This window comes from Limanda limanda, chromosome 22, assembly GCF_963576545.1.
Source record: "Limanda limanda chromosome 22, fLimLim1.1, whole genome shotgun sequence".
Taxonomy (NCBI): Eukaryota; Metazoa; Chordata; class Actinopteri; order Pleuronectiformes; family Pleuronectidae; genus Limanda; species Limanda limanda.
In genome coordinates this window covers 717588-739122 of record NC_083657.1, presented here as the reverse complement: position 1 = coordinate 739122, position 21535 = coordinate 717588, and the positions used below count along the sequence as shown (strand labels likewise).

The 21535-nt window shown below is 47.9% G+C and overlaps 1 protein-coding gene across 1 annotated transcript; it reads right to left on the bottom strand.

The window, feature by feature from the left end:
* Nucleotides 1–542: 542 nt before the first annotated feature.
* gal3st3 (galactose-3-O-sulfotransferase 3) lies at nt 543–2413 on the bottom strand. The gene is made up of 2 exons (XM_061066576.1): nt 2331–2413; nt 543–1839 (listed from the first exon to the last, which is right to left on the bottom strand). Exons 1-2 carry the CDS (start codon nt 2411–2413, stop codon nt 543–545), a joined length of 1380 nt encoding a protein of 459 aa, XP_060922559.1.
* Between the last annotated feature and the right edge of the window lie 19122 nt (nt 2414–21535).

Here is a 21535-nt window from a genome sequence, read left to right as displayed (position 1 = left end):
GAGAGGGGACACCAGAAGACAGACTCATGTGTGTGTGTCTCTGGGATGACCCCCCCCCCCCCCCCCATCCCTCCTCTGCTCTGGTTTGTCAGAGAAGAAGAAGAAGAAGAGGAGACTTGTTTCTGGTGCTGTCGTCTCTGGAGACCTGACAGCTGATCCCTTCAGGTCCTCATGTCTCTCTCAAGGCCCTGAAGTGGCTTATGGGGGGGGGGGGGGGGATGGGGGGATGGGGTGGGGGGGCTGAGAGAGTTTGAGTGAGAGTCAGTAACGTGATCCTGTCCCAGTGTGAGACACACAAGGCCCACTCTGTGCCTCACAACAGACCTGATATCACTTCTCTCTGAGGTCTGCTTCTAAAGAGACACGTCCCCCTCGGACCCCCCCTCTCCCACGGCCGGGCCGGGGGGGCGCTGGGCCGGGCCGGGGGGGGGCAGCTGAGCCCGGGTCACTGGGGAATCCTCCTGCTCTCCAGGGGACGGACTCTAGTCCAGGTCCAGATGTGTCTCTTTCCTATCTCTATATCCAAGTCTCTGTTCTCCGGACTATGAGGCCTGGACGGATGAGGACCTGGACCCGGACCTCGTGGTCTGGGACCCTGCAGCCGGCCTGGAGGTGGGCCGTGTCCCTGGAGCAGCCGGAGCGGCGGCCGGCTGCGGACTGCGGTGCCGCGGCAGGCCCGTGCGTCCCGGCTGCTGCAGCGTGTGCGCCGGCGGCTGGGGGCGGAGCTGGTGCAGCCGGCGGTACCGCAGCGACTGGGAGCGGAGCAGGACCCGGGTGAACTGGATCTCCGGCAGGATCAGCTTCAGGCACAGATCCTGGGCCTGACTGGAGAAGCCGCTGCTGAGGTTCAGCGGCAGGTCGTAGCCCACGATGTCCACCTTCCCGCTCGGCTGCCACGGACGCAGATCCTTGTTCTTGATCTGCGCCGCCGAGCGGAGCGGCGTGCGCTCGCCGAAGCAGCTTCTCATCAGCCGCTCCTGCGCCTGCCGGAGGAGCCGCACCTCCCTCGCCACGCAGGCCACGCCCAGAGCCGACAGCTGGCGCCACAGCGAGGCGTTGAAGTGGTCGTAGAGACGTGCGTCTAAGGAATTCCAGGCACGGATCTTCGCAGGAAGTCCGGGCGTCAGGCTCCGCTTGGAGCTCGGCGTCCTCATGTTGAGTTTGAAGTAGAGCACGTCGTCCAGGTCCCAGGAGAGGAGGCGGCGAAGGAGAACCAGCGACTCATCGAAGTGCTCAGCGATCAGCACCAGGGAGAAGACTCGGTCCACCTCGGCCACGAAGGAGCGGGCGTACGCCACGTCGGTGGTGGGCCGGTCCTTGTCTCCGCCCAGGTCGAAGGTCAGGGAGTTGCGAGCGTACATGGAGTCCTTCTCGTCGGGGCGGTAGTAGCGCCAGGGCTCCTGGAGGAACGCCTCCAGCGAGCCGTTGGGAACCCGCTTGAAGCTCTGGCAGTGCTGGTTGTAGTAACTGAACAGGGACTCGAACATCAGGCCGGGCTCCCGCAGGATGGTCACGTAGATGGTGTCGTTGGGCATCAGGCGCTGAAGCTCCGCCCTGTTGAAGCGCATGTGGCTGGTGATGATGTTCGGCGGCAGCGTGTGGGGGTGCACGAAGTGCGAGGTGAAGGAGCGCGGGTAGCAGAACTGGTGACTGCACGCCTGCACCGGCAGCGCCGCCGTCAGGTTGTGGCGCTCGGCGAAGCGGAACAGCATGTTCTGCATGGTGGTGCTCGCCGTCTTGTGCGTCTTCAGGAAGACCACGTTGGTGTGTTTGGGTTTCAGGCCGACGGAGGGGTGGGACTGGATGGAAGGACAGCCCAGGTGGAAGGCCTCCATGGTCCTGCAGGAGAGAGGAGAACATGTTATCATTAAGGTGATGCTCCAGAAGGAGGAGGAGCTTCTTCAGCTGGAATCATGACATCAGAGACAGAAGGAGGAGGAGCTACTGCAGCTGGAATCATGACATCAGAGTCTCCTCAGCAGCTTCCTGTGTGAGAACAACTACCTGAAATGTGTTTGTTAATATGTCCCATCCACAGACATGGAGGAGGCGGGACCACCAGGGCGCCACTGACCTCATGCATCTTATTATACACTCTATATATATTATGTATTTACATTTTGTTCCTGTATCCAGACCAGGCTCCCTGGAGGAAGTGGGAGGAGTCAAAGATCTGTGTCCCTGCACATTTATATTTGGTCTCTCACTTTTAAAGAAGACTGAGTTACGATTTCTCAGTGTATTTATTCCAGACGGGCTCACACTATATAAATATCTATATTTATACAGTATATATATATATAGTGTGTACGTGTGGGCGTGTCCCTCACCAGCTGAGGTGTCCTCCGTGGTGCAGCAGGAGACTGACGGTGCTGATGGCCACGAGCACCAGAAAGATCTTCCTCTGCGACATCTCGCCTTCACTGGGCCTGTGGGGGGGGGGAAGAGAGAGAGAGAAGAGAGTGAGTCGAGCAGCGGAAAGGTAGAGGAGGTAGAGGAGGTAGAGAACGAGGGCAGGTGGAGGCGTGATGACGGAGCAGAATGAGAATGAGGTGGAAGGAGAGCGCCGGAGAGGACAGGGAGTTATGAAACCAGAGAGGGGGGGGTGCAGAGGGGGGGGGGGTGGAGACGATCAGAGGACGTGGAGGTGAGGAAGAGGAACAGAGAAGAAGAGGAAGAGAGAAGAAGAGGAAGAGAGAAGAAGAGGAAGAGAGAAGAAGAGGAAGAGAGGAACATGATGAGGACGATTTATTCAGAAGTAACTGCTGGTGTCCATGAGCAGGAGAGAGAGAGCAGGACGTGGCTCGCTCGCCCGCTGAGGACACGGCCGAGGACACAGAGTCCCTGCTTCATACTGTTCTGACCTCTGGACTCTGACCCGGGACACATGTCCCTAACCTGTCCGTCCCCTGGGGACACGCCCCTTCACGGGGAGCGGGACAAAGTCCACATGTCACCTGACCCGAGCGAGCGAGTCCGAGCGTCTCAATGAGGTCCGTCCCCTAGTTCACCTCGTCCTGATGTCCTCTTCGTCACCCTGACCCTAACCCTGACCCTAAAAGGAACCCTAACCCTGACCCTAAACCTGACCCTAAACCTAACCCTGACCCTGACCCTAACCCTAACCCTTACACTAACCCTGACCCTAAACCTGATCCTGACCCTAACCCTTACACTAACCCTGACCCTAAACCTGACCCTAACACTAACTCTAACCTTAACCCTAACAGGAACCCTGACCCTGACCCTTACACTAACCCTAACACTAACCCTAACCCTGACCCTAAACCTGACCCTAACACTAACTCTAACCTTAACCCTAACAGGAACACTAACCCTAGCTCTGGTTCTTTCTAACCCTGACCCTAACACTAATCCTGACCCTAACACTAACCCTGACCCTAACCCTGACCCTGACCCTGACCCTGACCCTGACCCTGACCCTGACTCTGACCCTGACCCTAACCCTCGCTCTGGTTCTTTCTAACCCTGACCCACCCAGTTCCCGTCCCGGAGCTTCTCCGGAGCAGCAGTAGAGTCTCTTGCTTCAGAGCGACTCCACAGAGAGGAAGGTCATCACTTATTCATTACCCCCCCACCCCCCCCACCACCACCCCCCCGATGCACTCAGCCACTCCGGTGCACACAGAGTCTGCCAGGACAACGAGCCGATCATCATCATCTGCTCGTTTGCTGATTGTTTGAAAATATCCTGAAATTATCGAATTTGATGCAATAAAAACTGCAGATGCAAAAAGAAAATGTTTTTTATCCCGTTTCAGAATCACACGGCTGTTACCATGGAAACAGGAAACTCAGTAACAAGGCAGGAGAGAGGAATCTGAGTTTTCCATCAGGCAGCGCAAGCAATTGTCCAACTTTAGTTTTCAAAGCTATTTCAGAGGCGCACAAAGACACACACACACACACACAGACACACACACAGACACACACACACACACACACAGAGACACACACAGACACACACAGACACGGCTTAGTGTTCTTCTTTCATAAGCCGCATGATGAAATTGTTTTCTGGGCTTAGAGACGGATTCAGGAAGACGTCAGAAACTCACAGAGATGAAGGATCATCCTCTTCAATAAATAACATGGTTTGGATATGATTATGATTCTTCTCTTTTCATCACTCAGGAACTGGAGACACTGGACGTATCAACATTTCAATTCAGCAACTTAACCCTCAGATAATCTGACAGGTCGTCATCACTTATTAAATCTGATCCCAGTTATTAAAATGATTAAAGAAGCAAATTGAAATTAATCAGACAAAGAAAGAAACACAACGATTCAGTGTGTGTAGTGTGTGTGTGTGTGTGTCTTTGTGTCTGTCTGTGTGTGTGTGTGTCTATGTGTCTGTGTGTGTGTGTGTGTGTCTATGTGTCTGTGTGTGTGTGTCTAGGTGTGTGTAGTGTCTGTGTGTGTCTATGTGTCTGTGTGTGTGTGTGTGTGTGTGTGTGAGTGTGTGTGTGTGTGTGTGTGTGTGTAGTGTCTGTGTGTGTCTATGTGTCTGTGTGTGTGTGTGTCTATGTGTGTGTAGTGTCTGTGTGTGTGTGTGTGTCTATGTGTGTGTAGTGTCTGTGTGTGTGTGTGTGTGTGTGTGTCTATGTGTGTGTAGTGTCTGTGTGTGTGTGTGTGTCTATGTGTGTGTAGTGTCTGTGTGTGTGTGTGTCTGTGTGTCTGTGTGTGTGTGTCTATGTGTGTAGTGTCTGTGTGTGTCTATGTGTGTGTGTGTTTGTGTGTGTCTGTGTGTAGTGTGTGTGTGTCTGTGTGTGTAGTGTCTGTGTGTGTCTATGTGTGTGTGTGTGTGTGTGTGTAGTGTCTGTGTGTGTGTGTGTCTGTGTGTCTGTGTGTGTGTGTCTATGTGTGTAGTGTCTGTGTGTGTCTATGTGTGTGTGTGTGTGTGTGTGTCTGTGTGTGTGTGTGTGTGTCTGTGTGTGTGTCTGTGTGTGTGTGTGTGTGTGTGTGGAGGTAGATCATGTGTCACACACAGTTAATAAGAAAGTGATCAGTCTCCGTCTCCTCCTGGTTGATTACTCGGGTCTGATTGGGATCAGGCGAAAACGCACGGCGAGCGGACACCGGACCCTTCGCTCAGCTGACGGCCAATCAGAAAGCAGCGGTGGCGGCAGTGGGGGGGGGGAGGGGGGGGGCCGCAGCAGAGAGATCCACGTCTTGTCGGAACATCGATGGACTGATTAAACGAGAGCTGATCCACCAGGAGGCTCATGTGAAGGATTTCATCCAGAGCGACGAGGATTAAAAAACCTGCTGTGAGGAGGAGAGAGAGAGAACCCCCTCACCCCCACCCCCCCCTCTCATGGACGACTCCCCCCACCCCCCCACCCCCACCCCCCCCCACCCCCTGGTCACTCGGAGATTTAAATGAAGAGCCGCCACTGGTTCGTTCCGGATGATTCACTCGGCACGGAGGCAAAAGGCTGTGATCTCCGCTGGTTGCCGTGGTAACACATTGTTATTAGCATAGCGTGGGATGGAGCTGAGGTGTTTTAATATTCTCCGATATCTATATATATCTATATCCTGATCCAAACACCGTCTCTCTTCACTTTATTAAATGTGACCAGTCGTGTTTCTGGTTTCACACCAACTCGCCATCGTCTGTTTCTCCAGAACCGTGAAGACGTTACACTGACCTGACGACCTCTGACCTTTCTCCTCTGGGACTGTTCCCCCCCCCCATGCCCATATATGTCCATGTGATGCATCCTAAGCCGCCAACTCACCAGGAGCTCATGCTCATATATGAACATGCAGTCACGCAGCCGTGCGGAGCAATAATTTGAACAATGGAGATTTTGTCAGCTACAAATATTAACTATTAAACAAATGTGGGAAAGAAGCCAACAATTTCCATTTCAGTGACTATGAAAGTGACATTAAATGTGTAATTAAACACTTTCTTATCACCTTTTTACTAAGATTAGGGACGAAAAGAGGTTCAGAAATATATAAATGTTGAAAAAGCCAAATCTAACGATGCTGACAGAAGTCAAACATCTGGATCCACACCAGACTTTAAGTGTCGTGGTAACCAGTGGATGTCTGTCCTGCTGACTGGTGGAGTGGGGGGGGGGGGGGGGTGGGGGGGGTTAGCTGGTTCAATGGGCTCAGCCGGACGTGGAAAAAAAACCATCATTTAAAAAAATTAAACATGGCGCCGGACAAAAGGCCAAAGTCGAGAATTTGAACAATGCAGATTTTGTCAGCTACAAATGTTAACCATTAAACAAATGTGGGAAAGTAGCCAACAATTTCCATTTCAGTGAACATTGACTTTATGGTTCAATCAATATATATATAAATATAATCAGCAGATAACACTGTAACACATCTACACTACTCCTCCTCATGAAACCTCCGGGGACCTCCTGCTGTGATGTTCACCATGAGAAGCAAACTCCAGAGACTCGATGCTGCTGGAGTTCAACTGAGAAGCTAAAGATCTGACTCCAGTGGTCTCCAGGTCCGTCTCATCAGGGACCAACACGTCTCATCAGGGACAGACTGCAGGAGACGACTGGTCGGAGACGCAGAGACGCAGACAACCGGAGCGTCTGCGCAGCCGAGGACGAGACAGCTGCAGCCGACAGGACCTGCTCCCGTCTGCAGCTGCTCAGAGACAAAGACCGGTTTGTCTGTTTGAGAAGAAACGCTTCAAACTGTCAGACTGAATAAATCATTCAGGGCGAGCATGTGTGTGTGTGAGTGTGTGTGTGTGTGTGTGTGTGTGTGTGTGTGTGTTAGGTTGTTTTGGGCTATCTTAGAAATCGACTTCCCAGGACGCCTGTTTGCTTACGTCTGAGTCTCTATCTCTGAAAATCCCCCAAATCTGAGGCTTGAAATCGTTTTTCCACAGTGTGGCTCCTCCCTTCCGGCCCCCCCTGCCGCCCCCCCCCGCTGCTCACGCTGTCTGGTGAAACCACGGCCCCTCCCTGACGGACTCTGAAGGCGATACTGGGAGGTGAAGACAGAGCAGCTTCTGTCTTCACCTCCCAGTAGAATCAGCGTGTAATGAATTCATCATAAGAGATCTTTGTTCCTGACGTCTCACTCGGTTCGATGAAACACAGAAACGCTCGGCGGTGCCTTAAGGAGAATAAAAGAAACCTCGGAGCCACCTTCAAAGCAGCTTTGTCTCATTGACTCTGAAATCACTTTCCGTCTCTTTTCTGCTCCGGAGGACGAAGAAACCAAACTGACTGTTTATCTGTCTTCTGATTCCTCTCTGATCTTCACTGAGCTGCTTTCAGACTCTTTCCTGAAACCGTCCCGAGGTTCAGTGTGTCACCATGCAAACCACCAGAGGAAGAGGAAGAGGAAGAGGAAGAGGAAGAGGAAGAGGAAGAGGAAGAGGAAGAGGAAGAGGAAGAGGAAGAGGAAGAGGAAGAGAATCAACAGATTCAGAACTTTAAAAAACCTCTTTAATCTTGATATATTAGTTAATATTTTTCACTTCAGACTCAATTTTCTGGACATTTTAGTAAATTCATGCATGAAATCAGCTTCTGTGTGTTTTCTCATCTTCTCTTTTCTCTTCTGCTGAATCTACTTCATGGACGAGTGTGAATAACAATGAGCTTTATTATAATATAAAGGAAGGTAAAAAGAGGAGGAGCTTAGCCATGTGGTAACGTTCACCTTCTGTCTACAACGATGACATCAGAAGATCAGATAAATGGGACAATGTTATAAGGGCCCGAGCACAGACATCAAAGGTGTCAGGTGAGACCCTATTGAAATTGTAAGGATTATTATTATTATTATTATTATTATTATTATTATTATTATTATTATTATTATTCAGGCAAATGAATTGGCTTTTTGAAGGCTTTCACATGCTCAACTTCTTACCAAAATTTGCAGAAAGTTAGAAAGTGGCGAAAATTTACGTATTCTGAAGGAATTTTCAATGGGCGTCGCAAAATGGCTCAACGGTGCCCCCCCGAGACAGCCCGGAAGGTGTTCCCATTGACCTATCTTCACAAAAATCGATATACAGGTGTATCATGACCAGACAAACAAAAAAGTCTCTTGGTGCAATTGGAAAAACACAACAGGAAGCCTGCTATTTTGCATTTAGTGGCCATTTTGTTTGTCTCTGAATCCGTTCTGTTCTATATTTCATATGTTGGTCGTTCATAAAGGGTTGAAGAAGTTTCAACTGTGAAAAGTGCTGCTCACATATTCTGTATCTTCTGCTTGAGTCAGAGCAGGAACAGGTTTTTTGTCTTCAGGCTGTTTACTGGAAACAAAATCTGCATTGTGTGATTTTGACATTAAAAACCAACCTGCTCCAAATGAGTGATTATCAGAAACACTGAGTGTGAAGCTCCTGCAGACGAGGAATGAATAGAAGGATTTGGCCGAAACGTCGCAGGCTGATTGTTTGATTATCTTTTGTTGCTGATGTTTGATTTTGAGGATTTCAACTCATATGTTTTATTGTTTGTTTTTGGCCCAAATGAAAGTTTCATATTTATCTGCTGATGAGGGAGTGAAGTCGTCCCCAGCTTCAGATCTGCAGAGAATCAAACCCAGCAACCAAACAAACTTTCATCCATTAAAAATAACAGAATCTCTCCTTGTTGACGGAGGTTTGTTTGATGCCAAACTCCTTCCAGCTTCCTCTGTGTGTTTACGTGGTCGAGGACTGCTGATCTTTTTCCTGCTTCACTTTCAAACCGACTTCACACACGTTTACACCTGAACGCTGCCCAGTGAAACCAGAACCAGTCAAACCACAAGCTGCAGAAACCAGCAGGCTCACGTGAACCCGCTGGAAAAAAGTGAAAATTAAAACTTGTCCAGAAGTTTGAACTCAACAGCCTCTTTTCAGGAATGAATCTGGTGTTTGACCACAACCTGCCGCTGCTTCTTGTATAACCCAGCCCCTCGATGGTCCTTTAATCACCGACCGGCTCCTGCTTGTTGACGTCTCTCTCTCTCCTGGCGTCTGTGCCAAGTGATTGTCTGAGCAGGTATAAACAACAGGCCTGCAGCTAATGACAGGAAGCAACGCCCCGTCCCGGCCTCGCAGTAAACAGCTTCTCAACAGCGGAAGCCGAAATAAACACATCAAGTCGTCCAGTTCCAGTTCAGCAAAGTATTTGTTGAGTCACTTTGGCCGAATGCTGCCGTTCATCACCAAGCCAAGAGAGACGCAGCCTTCCAGGGACTGGTGAGGAGTTCACGTGAAGCTTTGCTGCTGTGGACAGACACACACACCAGTACAGAGGGATTATTCAGTGATAATTGTTGAAGTGTGTGTGGATGGTTTTGGCTGCGATGCGCCGGTGGAAGGTTTTCTCTCCTGTTACCGATTCCAATACCACAACTCGGGGTTTTGTCCAGAACTAAGTATTTACCTCTTTTCAATGGAGTCTCTCTTTTTGCCCAATTTAAAACCTGTACAAAGAACTGATGTGGAAGGTTCTTAAGTTCACATGAGGACAGATATCGTTCTGCTGCTGAACAGTGAGATTGAGTTCTTCCATCCTCCCATCCATCTATCCATCCAGTATATATACTGTATATACTACCATAAATATCCATATGTCACCAGCACGATGAGCATTAGGTTGAATATTGTTTAAAAACCTTTAAAACTCCTTCACCCTGTATCTTATTTTCCCTGAATCATGACTCGGACATATTATATTGTCAGAAACTTGCTGATTCCATCGCTTATCCTCAGACGCTCACAGGTCAAAGGTCAAAGTGAAACTGGGACGTTCTAGGAATGTTACTCTTATCTTGTAACTGTACGACTCATCTCTCAGATTATATTCGATCTTTGAATCAATAAAGAGATGTGATGGATGAATGTGATTTTGGCAATGTTGTTATCAACTGTTGTCAAGGATGTGTAACCGAGGTTAAATATATTTAAGATATTAGCGATAAACTTTATCAATATTGTAAACTAGTGTCCACTGAGGTTACACCCTGGCTGAGCAGAGGAAAGAAACTGTTCCAGGATCTGAATGTTGATCCACTTCAAACTGTAATGAGTCATTCCCCCCCCCACCCTTTCATATCATATCAGGGGAATCGGTTTGAATAGAAAATACAATGCAGGGTTTCCCCCAGTGCTGTATAGGCCTGGCGGGCCGCCAGGCTTCCCCCCCCCCCCCCCCCCCGCCAGGCTAAGCGTCGATTGTTTTTTTTATTTAAGAAAAAAAACAAAATCCGTCACTCGCGCACATCAACAACACTTCACTTCCTCATTGAGCCCCGATCACAGACATGGCCCCGATCCCCAAGCAACCATCCTATTGGTCCAAACAGTCACATGTCCCACCCAGACCCATTCACTGACCCTCGGACATCAGAACGCTCCTTCAACACAGTGTTTTACTGAACATACGTCAAAACCACACATAAACATAAACCTAGTCTGTTACACTATTAGGCTGCAGCTATTTGGTTTTATTTATTATAAAATAGGGTACTTCTTATTTCATACATTTTCCACAAATAAGGGGAGGACTCAAATAGCCCTACAAAGTTCTGTGTTTCATTTATTTCAAAGTAGGCCGACACTTGCCTGTGTATTTTGTTTGTTTGTTATTTGTTGCTTGTCTGTTTGAGTAGCTAGCTGAAAGCAAAGAAGTAGTAGGCTAACCTTTTATTGGTAACCTAACTGTTACGGTTCATTGTTTCTGAAATAAGAGGCCTGGCTGCTATGTTAATGCAGCACAAAACAAAATGTAAACAAAGGCTCAAATATTAAAGTGCAAAACTATCGGTTTAAACTAGCAACTCCAACGTGATAAAAATAAATAAAAAAGAGGGTTTATAAGTTAAGTCAGCAGTGCAACTCAAAAAGATATCAAAGTATCTATTTAACCCCTTTTCAAAATAAACAAGTTAGGTGTGCATGTTAAACAAAGTGCAACATGTTTAGAGTATAAGAAACAATGGTGTCCAGCTCAAAATCCGACTCAACCAACCTGAGATCATCACAGAGGAACCAACATGTGGGAGGAGCCTGAGATCATCACAGAGGATCCAACATGTGGGAGGAGCCTGAGATCATCACAGAGGATCCAACATGTGGGAGGAGCCTGAGATCATCACAGAGGATCCAACATGTGGGAGGAGCCTCAGATCATCACAGAGGATCCAAACATGTGGGAGGAGCCTGAGATCATCACAGTGGATCCGACATGTGGGAGGAGCCTGAGATCATCACAGTGGATCCAACATGTGGGAGGAGCCTGAGATCATCACAGAGGAACCAACATGTGGGAGGAGCCTGAGATCATCACAGAGGATCCGACATGTGGGAGGAGCCTGAGATCATCACAGAGGAACCAACATGTGGGAGGAGCCTGAGATCATCACAGAGGATCCAAAATGTGGGAGGAGCCTGAGATCATCACAGCTTCTGTCTTTTGTTATCACTCTCCCTAAAATCATCACTACTTTAATCTGAACTGCAGCCTTCCTCCTCCTCCTCCTCCTCCTCTTCCTCCTGCTCCTCCTCCTCCTCTTCCTCCTCCTCCTCCTCCTCCTCCTCCTCCTCCTCCTCCTCCTCCTCCCTGAGGGTCTCTGTAAGCCCCTCCCTGTTCCTGGATCTGATGAAATCCCAGCACACGTCTGTATGAGAACATGAATGTTAATGTGTGTGTACGCAGCTGTGTGTGTGTGTGTGTGTGTGTGTGTGTGTGTGTGTGTGTGTGTGTGTGTGGATCATTACTTGTCTGCAGGGCAGACTCTCTGCGGACCCCTGATAGAGGCTCTATCCCCCTAAACGACCCCCCAGATAGAGGGAGAGGGGGAGTGGGGGGGGGAGGAGGGAAAGATGAGGTTGGACAAACAGGAGAAGGTGGAAGGAGGAAATGAAGAGAGCCGGAGATTGATTGTCACAATCAACATCTTGTACTTCTTGAAGAGCTTCTTCTTCCCGGCAGCGGAGGATCCAGAGAACAGCCATGACAGCCCAGAGGTGGCTGTTCCCTTTGTGTGTCTGCCTCCCTCCTCTGTATTCATCTCCTGCTCAGGGACCTCCATGTGCTGCTCCTCAGATCTTCATTAACATAAGACCAAGCCTCCTCAAATCCATCAGATGGCCCGAGGCCGAGCCTGAGGCCGCTCCGCTGGGTGGAGTCACAGCGTCCCACCAGCCCGGCAGGCCCCGCCCCCGGCGCCCACATCAGCCTCAGTTTATTCTGCTGCAGTGTTTTCTCCTTCTCACCAAAGAAGGAGGTCCCACTTCATCAGCAAGTCAAACAAGCAACATCTCTGAAGTCCTGAGTCACACTGTAACAAGCATCAGGCTGATTCCCTGCTTCTGTAAGGTCAGATGACCTGCTGCTCCTGAGAGGCTCCGCCCACAAAGGAGAAGTTAGTGTTCAGAATCTCAAACACATCCACAGCTCGACCTGAACGTCTCCTCGGATCAAAGCCTCGGGAACAAAGCTTCCTTTGATTTGAAACTTCACATCACACATGATAAACGTCTTTTCTTCTTATTCTGCTGAACAAGCGTTTCTCTTCAGTGGCATCTTGGACCAGCGGACTGCACCACCTGGTCCTCTGCGTGTGACTCAACTTCCTCCAGGACTAAAGGATTCATCCATGATGATCAGATGTAGAAAGAAAATATAATAAACTTATTGAGTTCATCACTATTAGAGTGGTGGAAAAGTGCATTCAGATTTTATTACTTCGTTAAATATACCAATACCACAATCTAAATATATTCTAATAGAAGCTGTAACGGCTCAGAGGTCAGAGGTCAGAGGAGAACTGCAGAATCAAAACGACGGATTCAAAGATCCACAAAGAAACGATCAACACGCCGTCCTCACAAGTTCTGCTCGTTCTAAACGTGTCCGAGCCGATGGCGAGCGGCCGGGGGTCAGACGGCGTGCAGCGGAGAGGGAGGGGAGGGCCGGAGCAGCTCAACCAGACTAGAGGTCGTGGGGTCATCATCGGCCTCAGGATCATGTTCACGTTTCATATCGCACCACGATCCGTTCGGCCAGCGTGCCGCAGCGGAGTCTCTGTTTAAACATGATTTGTGCTTCAACCACACGGCGCCCTGTGCACCACACACACACACACTCACACACACACACACACTCACACACACACACTCACACTCACACACACACACTCACACACACACACTCACACACACACACACTCACACACACACACACACACTCACACACACACACAGGTGAGACCGACACAGGAACACACACTCCAGCTCCTTGAGGCTCCACTCGTTCTGTTCGTGAGACCGAACCTCGACTCAGGATGAAGCTGAGACGAGAGAGAGGAAGAGGAAACAGACGATCTGATGTTTGTATTAAAGCTTCTCAGCCGTTGAGCGAGCAACACAACACAACACAACACAACACAACACTAGTGATGGGGGAAAAAATCGATTCTGTTCAGTATCGCGATATTTTGCGCCCGCGATTATATCGATACTGTAGCATAAAGTATTGCAATATTTAAAAAAATATATATATATTTATTTTTAATATTTATTTACAATAATATACGTAACAGCCCCCGGCTGGCAAAGCATGACGAGGAGAGTTTCAGAGTTTAACAGATACCTAGTGTGTATGAGGAGAGGATGTTCTCCACTGCAGGAGATATAGTAACGTTCCAGAGGAACTTTAACATCTGAGCATGTTGACCAACTGCTTTTACTGAACAAAAACGCCAATATTCCCAAATGAATTTAACATTTTGGGTCATGACCTTGCAGGTCTCAATTTGATTGAAGCTCTAGGTTCCTCTTATTGATATGATTGAGCTCAGTGTTCATGTGAGAGGTCTCCTATTCAGAAGATAATTACAAAGGTCCTGTGTCCTGAATGTTCAAGGACAAAGTTTTTGCACTTCAGTTAATGTGTAGAAGACAATGTTGTTCACAGAATTAAATGTGACATTTGAAGTGAGTTGAGCAGTCTTATTTTCCTCATTTTTTGTAATGCCTTTGAATAATATGGGGGATATGAATCGCAATAAATTGCAGAATCGAATCGCAATACTATTGAATCGTGGCCAAAATATCGCATTACTATTGAATCGTCTTTCATTTTTTGACAATTCCCAACACAACACAACACAACACAACACACTGCGATCAGATCTGTGTGAGTTCATTCCACCAAAGAGGTTCCTCATGTGCCCCCCCGCTCCCCAGAGCCGCAGCTGAAAGCAGATCTTCTCAGTATCTGGTGTCCTGGTTCTCCTGTGGGTCTGGTTCTATAGATCCGTATCGAGTGGCTCGGCGCTCGGACTCTGGACCCGAGAGCCGGTGTGTCCTTACTGACCCGGCTCGATTGTTCGGTTTGGTTTGATCTGGGTTTCTGTTCCTCGGGGGGGGGGGTGTCTCAGGGTTCATGGGAACAGCACCACAGACAGAAACCCACATGTCCATCAGACCTGGGATCCACAGGAGGACGTGAACATCAGAACCTGGTTCCTGTCAGAAGCTGAATAACTGCGAGATGAATTCACTGTGATCCCACTGATATGAAAACTCTGATCTGATTATCGTCATCAGAACAAGCGACACAATCCAGAAGCTCTGTGTGATGTGTCCACCAGAAGAGAACTGGAGACAGCTTCACAAACACACAGTCTGGGACACGCCCCCTGGTCATTTGGCCACGCCCTCTGGATCAAAACAAAGTTCTCAGGTTCTTTGTTCCTTTATTAAACACGATCACTTCCTCCTGCTCCTCAAGGTTTCCAGGTCAAATACACGAGTGAATCCATATTTAGATTAACAGTTAATATTACTGTAATAAAGTTAATCATAAAGGACAAAGCTCTTCTAAACACCCGGCCTCCCCCCCCCCTGTGGAACAGCCAGGTATGTTGGCAGAGGGCCGACCTGAGGCTGGACTCGCCCGGTGAGAGAGGAAATGCATCTGCTCGGTGCAGATCATGTGTAACGTGCACATTGTGTACGTGTGTAGTATCACGTGTGTATCACTGCCTCACAGTGTAACACTGCACCCCCGACTTCACAGCAGCTAGTGGTGGTTCCATCACATGGTTTGTCCCGACTGGAGACGCCGAGGGACGGGAGGACACTGAGAGGACGACCTCAGGGGACATGAGCAGCTCAGAGACATGCATCATATCATCTTCTGCCCTGTTGCAACTAATAGTCAGATTCTATATCATTAGTTATTTGATGGATTAATATAAATAAAGCTTTGAAATATTGGAAAAATGTAGAACCACCATCACTGGCGATTTGGAAGAAGGAGTTGATGACTCGTCTTGGAGAGATTGACAAACAGTGTTAAAGGTAAACAGGAGTTTGCTTGTATTTGGGATAAACACTGACTGAACAACAGGTTGCGAAATGATCCTGCCTTTTTTTTCTTATTTTTATTTTTATTTATTTATTTATTTTATTTATTTCTCCATTAGTTTGATGTCTGTTGTCATTGTCCATTTTTATTTATTTATTTTTTGTGTGTCTGTGTGAATGAGTGGCTGTTTGAGGGGATGTAAAGGAAAATGTTTGTAAATTCTGCATAAAGTTTGATTTGCACTTGAAACTTCAATAAAAAAAATTGTTAAAAAAAAAATAATAAAGCTTTGAAAATAGCAAAAACTGAAGTATATAGTTTTCTAGACTGACGACTCCTCAGCTTCACAGACTCTAAGTGACCTGGCCCGACGGTCCCCGGGTAGAGACTCATTCACTCAGAGACGGGATCTCAACTACAGACTCCGCCCCCTGATCAGAATCAGAATCAGAATCAGAATCAGAATCAGATTCAGAATCAGAATCCTGTCCCGGCTCCGGACCCGGACCTCCACCTGCTCATGGATCTGGTCTCTGTGTACTCCTGCTGACTGACAGACCGGCGCTGGTTCCACCGACCACAACGACAGCCGGGCCCAGCTGGTTCTCCGTATTATTAATAATTAATAATAAAGCATTCTGTGTTGTGTGTGTTTACTGGACTCGGCTATAATCTAATCCCGTGCAGCCCGTTCTAATCCCGGGTCGGATGGAATCTGGCTGTCGGACATCAGCGAGTGATTGAAAACGTTTTGCACCGCGGCCGCTGGCTGGAGCCGGGCCCGAGACCCCCCCCCCCAGTCCATCTGTCTTCATCTGGCACCGGGCGTAACCGCGGCGACACAGGAGCCTTTTCATTTTTAACAAGGGATAAACAGCAAATAGATTTTTCATCAATCGAAAACATTTCCAAAGTCAGAGGTCACTCGTTACAACTCAGGAGGTCGCGAGAAGGAAAACCCACGAAGAAGAACAAACATCGTCCAAATTAATATGAGTTAATGTCCTGCATCATGTCAAGGGGACACGGCTGTTTGTGTGTGTCTGTGTGTGTGTGTGTGTGTGTGTGTGTGTGTTGCCAGGGTTAAACCAAGAGAAGCATTAATCTCACATGGGCTCATATCCACACACACACACACACACACACACACACACACACACACACACACACACACACACACACACACACACACACACACACACACACACACACACACACACACACACACACACACACACACACACTCTCCTGTGGTGAGCCGAGATGCCCACAAGTAAATTTTTAATCACAAGTCGCTCTAATCGCTCCGGGTCTTAAACACCAGCTTTGACTTCACTAAGACACCAGGAGACGTCCTCGGCCTGAAGACATCTCGTCCTCCTGCAGCGTCCCACAGCGCCGGGACAACACGTGTGGGTCTGAGCTTTGTGTTGCTTTGTGTTGTGTGTTTGATGGCTCCACATCAGGAGTTAGAGATGAACCAAACACATGCAAATAGAAAGAAACACTTGCAAATCAGGAGAAAATGGACTTTGACGACTTTGTGACACGATGTCACAACGATGCTAATGCTGCTAACGACTATGGAAATGTTCCACGGGACCAAGAAGAGATGAGTTGTTGGAATATACGAGGAGAAAAACATATATACACCCTGAGAAATACAAATGATTGTTTCCATTCCAAAGTCAAGAGGTTAGGAAGTTAGGAAGTTAGGAAGCAGTGAAGCTCCTTTCCTTTCCTAAAGGATGGTTTAGTGTTTCCTCTGCTAAAGGAGACAAGTTAGGAAGCATTGAAGCTCCTTTCCTTTCCTAAAGGATGGTTCAGTGTCTCCTCTGCTAAAGGAGACACACAGGGGACACACACACAGGGGACACACACACAGGGGACACACACACAGGGGACACACGTCCATCACTCAGCCGCTGTCTCTCTCGTGGACATGCCAGGAGAAGAGGAGCAGAAGAAGAAAGGAGTCTATTCAGGTCGGAGGTGCTGAACGACCTGAAGGTTTATTAAGTCTCCCCCCTCCCCCCCCCCCCCACTGTCTCCTAACCTACTTCCTGAAGACACACAGGAGACGAGGGACAGAGAGACAGAGTTCAGACCGGAGAGAAAGACGGACGAGCAACAACACAAGATCAACACTCGTCCCAACAACCAGCACATCTCACTCAGGTTTAATCATGAGAAGATGTGTTGTTGTGTGTGTGTGTAGACGACTTCACACACACACATCAGGACAAGTGTGTGTTTGTCTCCTGATTCTTTGCTTCATATTAACATGTGTCCCTCAGTCGTTTAAATGTCCTCACGTTGTCTGATCAGATCTGCACTGAGGGAATGATTCTCATGTGTTGACACAATAAAAGAGGAACACTATCAGTGTGTGTTCCACAGATCGACTCACAACTTCACTGAACATGCCTGTGGCTTTCAACACAAACTTCCCATACTGTGTTTACTGTCTCTGGGGCCTGGGTCCAGTCTGTGGACATGTCCAGTCTGTGGACATGTACAGTCTGTGGACATGTACAGTCTGTGGACATGTACAGTAAGTGGTTATAATTCAGAAGAACAGGATCATATCTAACTGATGCTGCAACAACAAGACACGCAAATAAAAACGTCAAATACTTACGAGTCAGTTCAACACGAATCAGAAGAACATCTCCACACTGCGTCCATCAGAGGGACAGGTGGGATCTACATCCCGACCTGCCACGGGGCTGGGGGGGGTAGCATCACGATACCCTCCCTCATCATCCTCACACACACAGACACACACAGACACACACGACGCATGTTCCAGGACATCAACAACAACACAATCCTCCAGGAGGAACAATGTGAAGCCGGGACCACATCACTGAAATCATCCTGCCTCGCATCTGCTGTAGAAGCCACACGCACACGCGGTCACACACACGCATAGACACGCACGGACACACACGGACAAACACACACACACACATAGACACACACGCAAGGACACACGCACGCACGCACGTCTGCCTGTGAATCATCTTCCTCAGAAAGCGTCATCACCATGAATCCAGAAAGCGGCGTACCGGTCCTGGAACGTGTGCGTGCGTGTGCGTGCGTGTGAGCGGTTTGCACCGTGTCCCACATGTCCTCGAGGGGCTCGACCCCCCCCCCCACCCGGACGGACACGGGGACATGAGGACACGGGGACGGACACACAACGGGAGCACGCTGTCTCTCACCTTTGTCATCTCGGAGCTGCGATGTGATTCATCTGAGACGGAGTGCGCGTGCCCGCTGCTCCTCCTGCGCGTGCCCGCTACTCCTGCTCCTCCTGCTCCTCCTGCTCGTGCCCGCTGCTGCTCCTCCTGCTCCTCCTGCTCGTGCCCGCTGCTGCTCCTCCTGCTCCTCCTGCTCCTCCTGCTCCTGAGACGGAGTGCGCGTGCCCGCTGCTCCTCTTCTCCTCCTGCTCCTGAGACGGAGTGCGCGTGCCCGCTGCTCCTCCTGCTCCTCCTGCTCCTGCTCCTTCTTCTTCAGTGTCCAGGAGAGCCTCTGATCCTCCTCCTCCTCTGGGTGATGTTCAGGTGGTGCAGTCACCGCTCCGCTCCCCCCCCCTTCTCCCTCCTCCCCCCCCATCCCTCTCTCTCCTTCAGTAGCCAATGCGCGCGCGTTTGTGTCTGTGATGCTTAACGCTGGGCCGGCATGTGACACACACACACACACACACACACACACACACACACCTCTGTCTTTTGTTTTATAGATATCAGTCATTATCTGTCTATTGTCTGACTTGTGAATGAATGAGTGAATCAGTTATTAATTTGTTAACATATGAACCATTGGTGTAATAAAGTACTTAAAATCCATACTTGAGTAAAAGTACAGATTTCTTCTCACCTTTCAGAAAATGACTTAAGTCAAAGTCTTAAAGTCGCTCATATTAAATGAGCTTAAGTATCAAAAGTAAAAGTACAAGCACCAAAATTTTAAATGCAAAGTGCTTTTCATAGTACAGACACAAAATAACACAAAAATAATTCTCTTCAGGAATTATTTCAATTGACTTAAAAAATTTTAACAACAATAAACATATAATGCATAATTTTACAAATTTGGAACCCCAGATCCTGAGGGTTAAAATAGAAATGGACACGTGCATCTGAACTTCTAGAGACAACAAATAATCAACACAACAGAATAAACAAGTTATTACATTATTATTATTACATTACAAGTGCCTCTTGCGTCTACATATAAGAACAATAATAAACCACAGAATAACCACTAAGAAATTCTGTAAATATCACCAGACATGGATCTTTCATCAGCAGCAGTAACGATACACAATACTTCTTATGAAAACTCAGCAAAGGGAAACAAGTTCCAGACACACAACTACAAACTGGACTCACAGAAAGTCCCAGCTCAAACGCCTTATGGATTATTGGTTATGGATCAAACGTGTTTGTCTTCTCCCGGAGATCCTTGTCGTGCTCTATTTACAAACAGTAAGAATATATTTTTAACAAACCCTATTTGCACATTTTGGTTTTTGAATTGGTTGCTTTGCAAATCGTTACGCTTGAATGTGGATTATTGGATTTGCATTGAATATGCCTGCGTTCATATACAGTTATTTTCGCTATACAATTAATAACAAGTATGATTCTAGTCCTGTGTGTGGATCATATGGTTGTGATTCAATAATATTGTCTTTTGCACACTCTGTCTACATATTCTTACACATATTATATTATCTATTGTATAGTCAAATACTTATATTTATACCTCTACTATATATCATATATTATATCATACTCTCTGTATATTCTTTGTATAAGTCTATATACACATATTTATACATGTGTACATGTTATTATTATTATTATATTTACTATTATTATTATATATACTGTTGCTGCCATTATTACTATGTACTGCTATTATATTGGTATAATTACTATCATATATAAATATATATTATGTTATATTATATACTATATATACTGTACTATTTTTATATACTGTCTAACAATAACATTACCATCATATCATCAGTACTATTACCATCATCTTGCCACTGCACCTTATCTACCTATTTATCTTGTGTTTCTGTTTTTATTCTTTCTACCTCAATATTTTTTATTTTATTCTATTGTATTGTATTTTATTGTATTCAAATCTATCTATCTATCTATCTATCTATCTATCTATCTATCTATCTATCTATCTATCTATCTATCTATCTATCTATCTATCTATCTATCTATCTATCTATCCATCCATCCATCCATCCATCCATCCATCCATCCATCCATCCATCCATCCATCCATCCATCCATCCATCCATCCATCCATCCATCCATCCATCCATCCATCCATCCATCCATCCATCCATCTATCTATCTATCTATCTATCATCCAGCCGCTGAAGATCATTTGAATTTGAACTGAAGCTGATTTGTAAATGTGAAGCACACAGGGGCGGGACCCACGGTGACATCACAGGAGCAGGGGGTGGAGCCTGACACTGGACTCCCACCTGTACCTGCCCCCATTGGACGCTGCGAGCTGTCAATCACACAATGTCCTAAAATCATAAACCTCCCTGGAAAATGTTTCTGTCACTTGTGGAGGAGTCGCCCTCTGCTGGTTGGATTCTGCACTGCACTGCCTCTCTTCCTCCTCCTCTTCCTCCTCCCTCTCTTCCTCTTCCTCCTCTTCCTCCTCAGCCTCCCTCTCTTCCTCCTCTGTCCTCCCTCTCTTCCTCCTCGTCCTCCCTCTCTTCCTCCTCTGTCCTCCCTCTCTTCCTCCTCAGCCTCCCTCTCTTCCTCCTCGTCCTCCCTCTCTTCCTCCTCTGTCCTCCCTCTCTTCCTCCTCAGCCTCCCTCTCTTCCTCCTCGTCCTCCCTCTCTTCCTCCTCAGCCTCCCTCTCTTCCTCCTCAGCCTCCTTCTCTTCCTCCTCAGCCTCCCTCTCTTCCTCCTCAGCCTCCCTCTCTTCCTCCTCGTCCTCCCTCTCTTCCTCCTCTGTCCTCCCTCTCTTCCTCCTTGTCCTCCCTCTCTTCCTCCTCTGTCCTCCCTCTCTTCCTCCTCAGCCTCCCTCTCTTCCTCCTCAGCCTCCCTCTCTTCCTCCTCAGCCTCCCTCTCTTCCTCCTCTGTCCTCCCTCTCTTCCTCCTCTGTCCTCCCTCTCTTCCTCCTCGTCC

What these genes read in the sequence shown, in the direction of transcription:
- gal3st3 (XM_061066576.1), bottom strand. Translation starts at nt 2,413, where the DNA reads ATGTCGCAGAGGAAGATCTTTCTGGTGCTCGTGGCCATCAGCACCGTC. An exon ending in CACGGAGGACACCTCAGCTG is followed by an intron (nt 1,840 to 2,330) that starts GTGAGGGACACG and finishes TCTCTCCTGCAG; the next exon opens with GACCATGGAGGCCTTCCACC.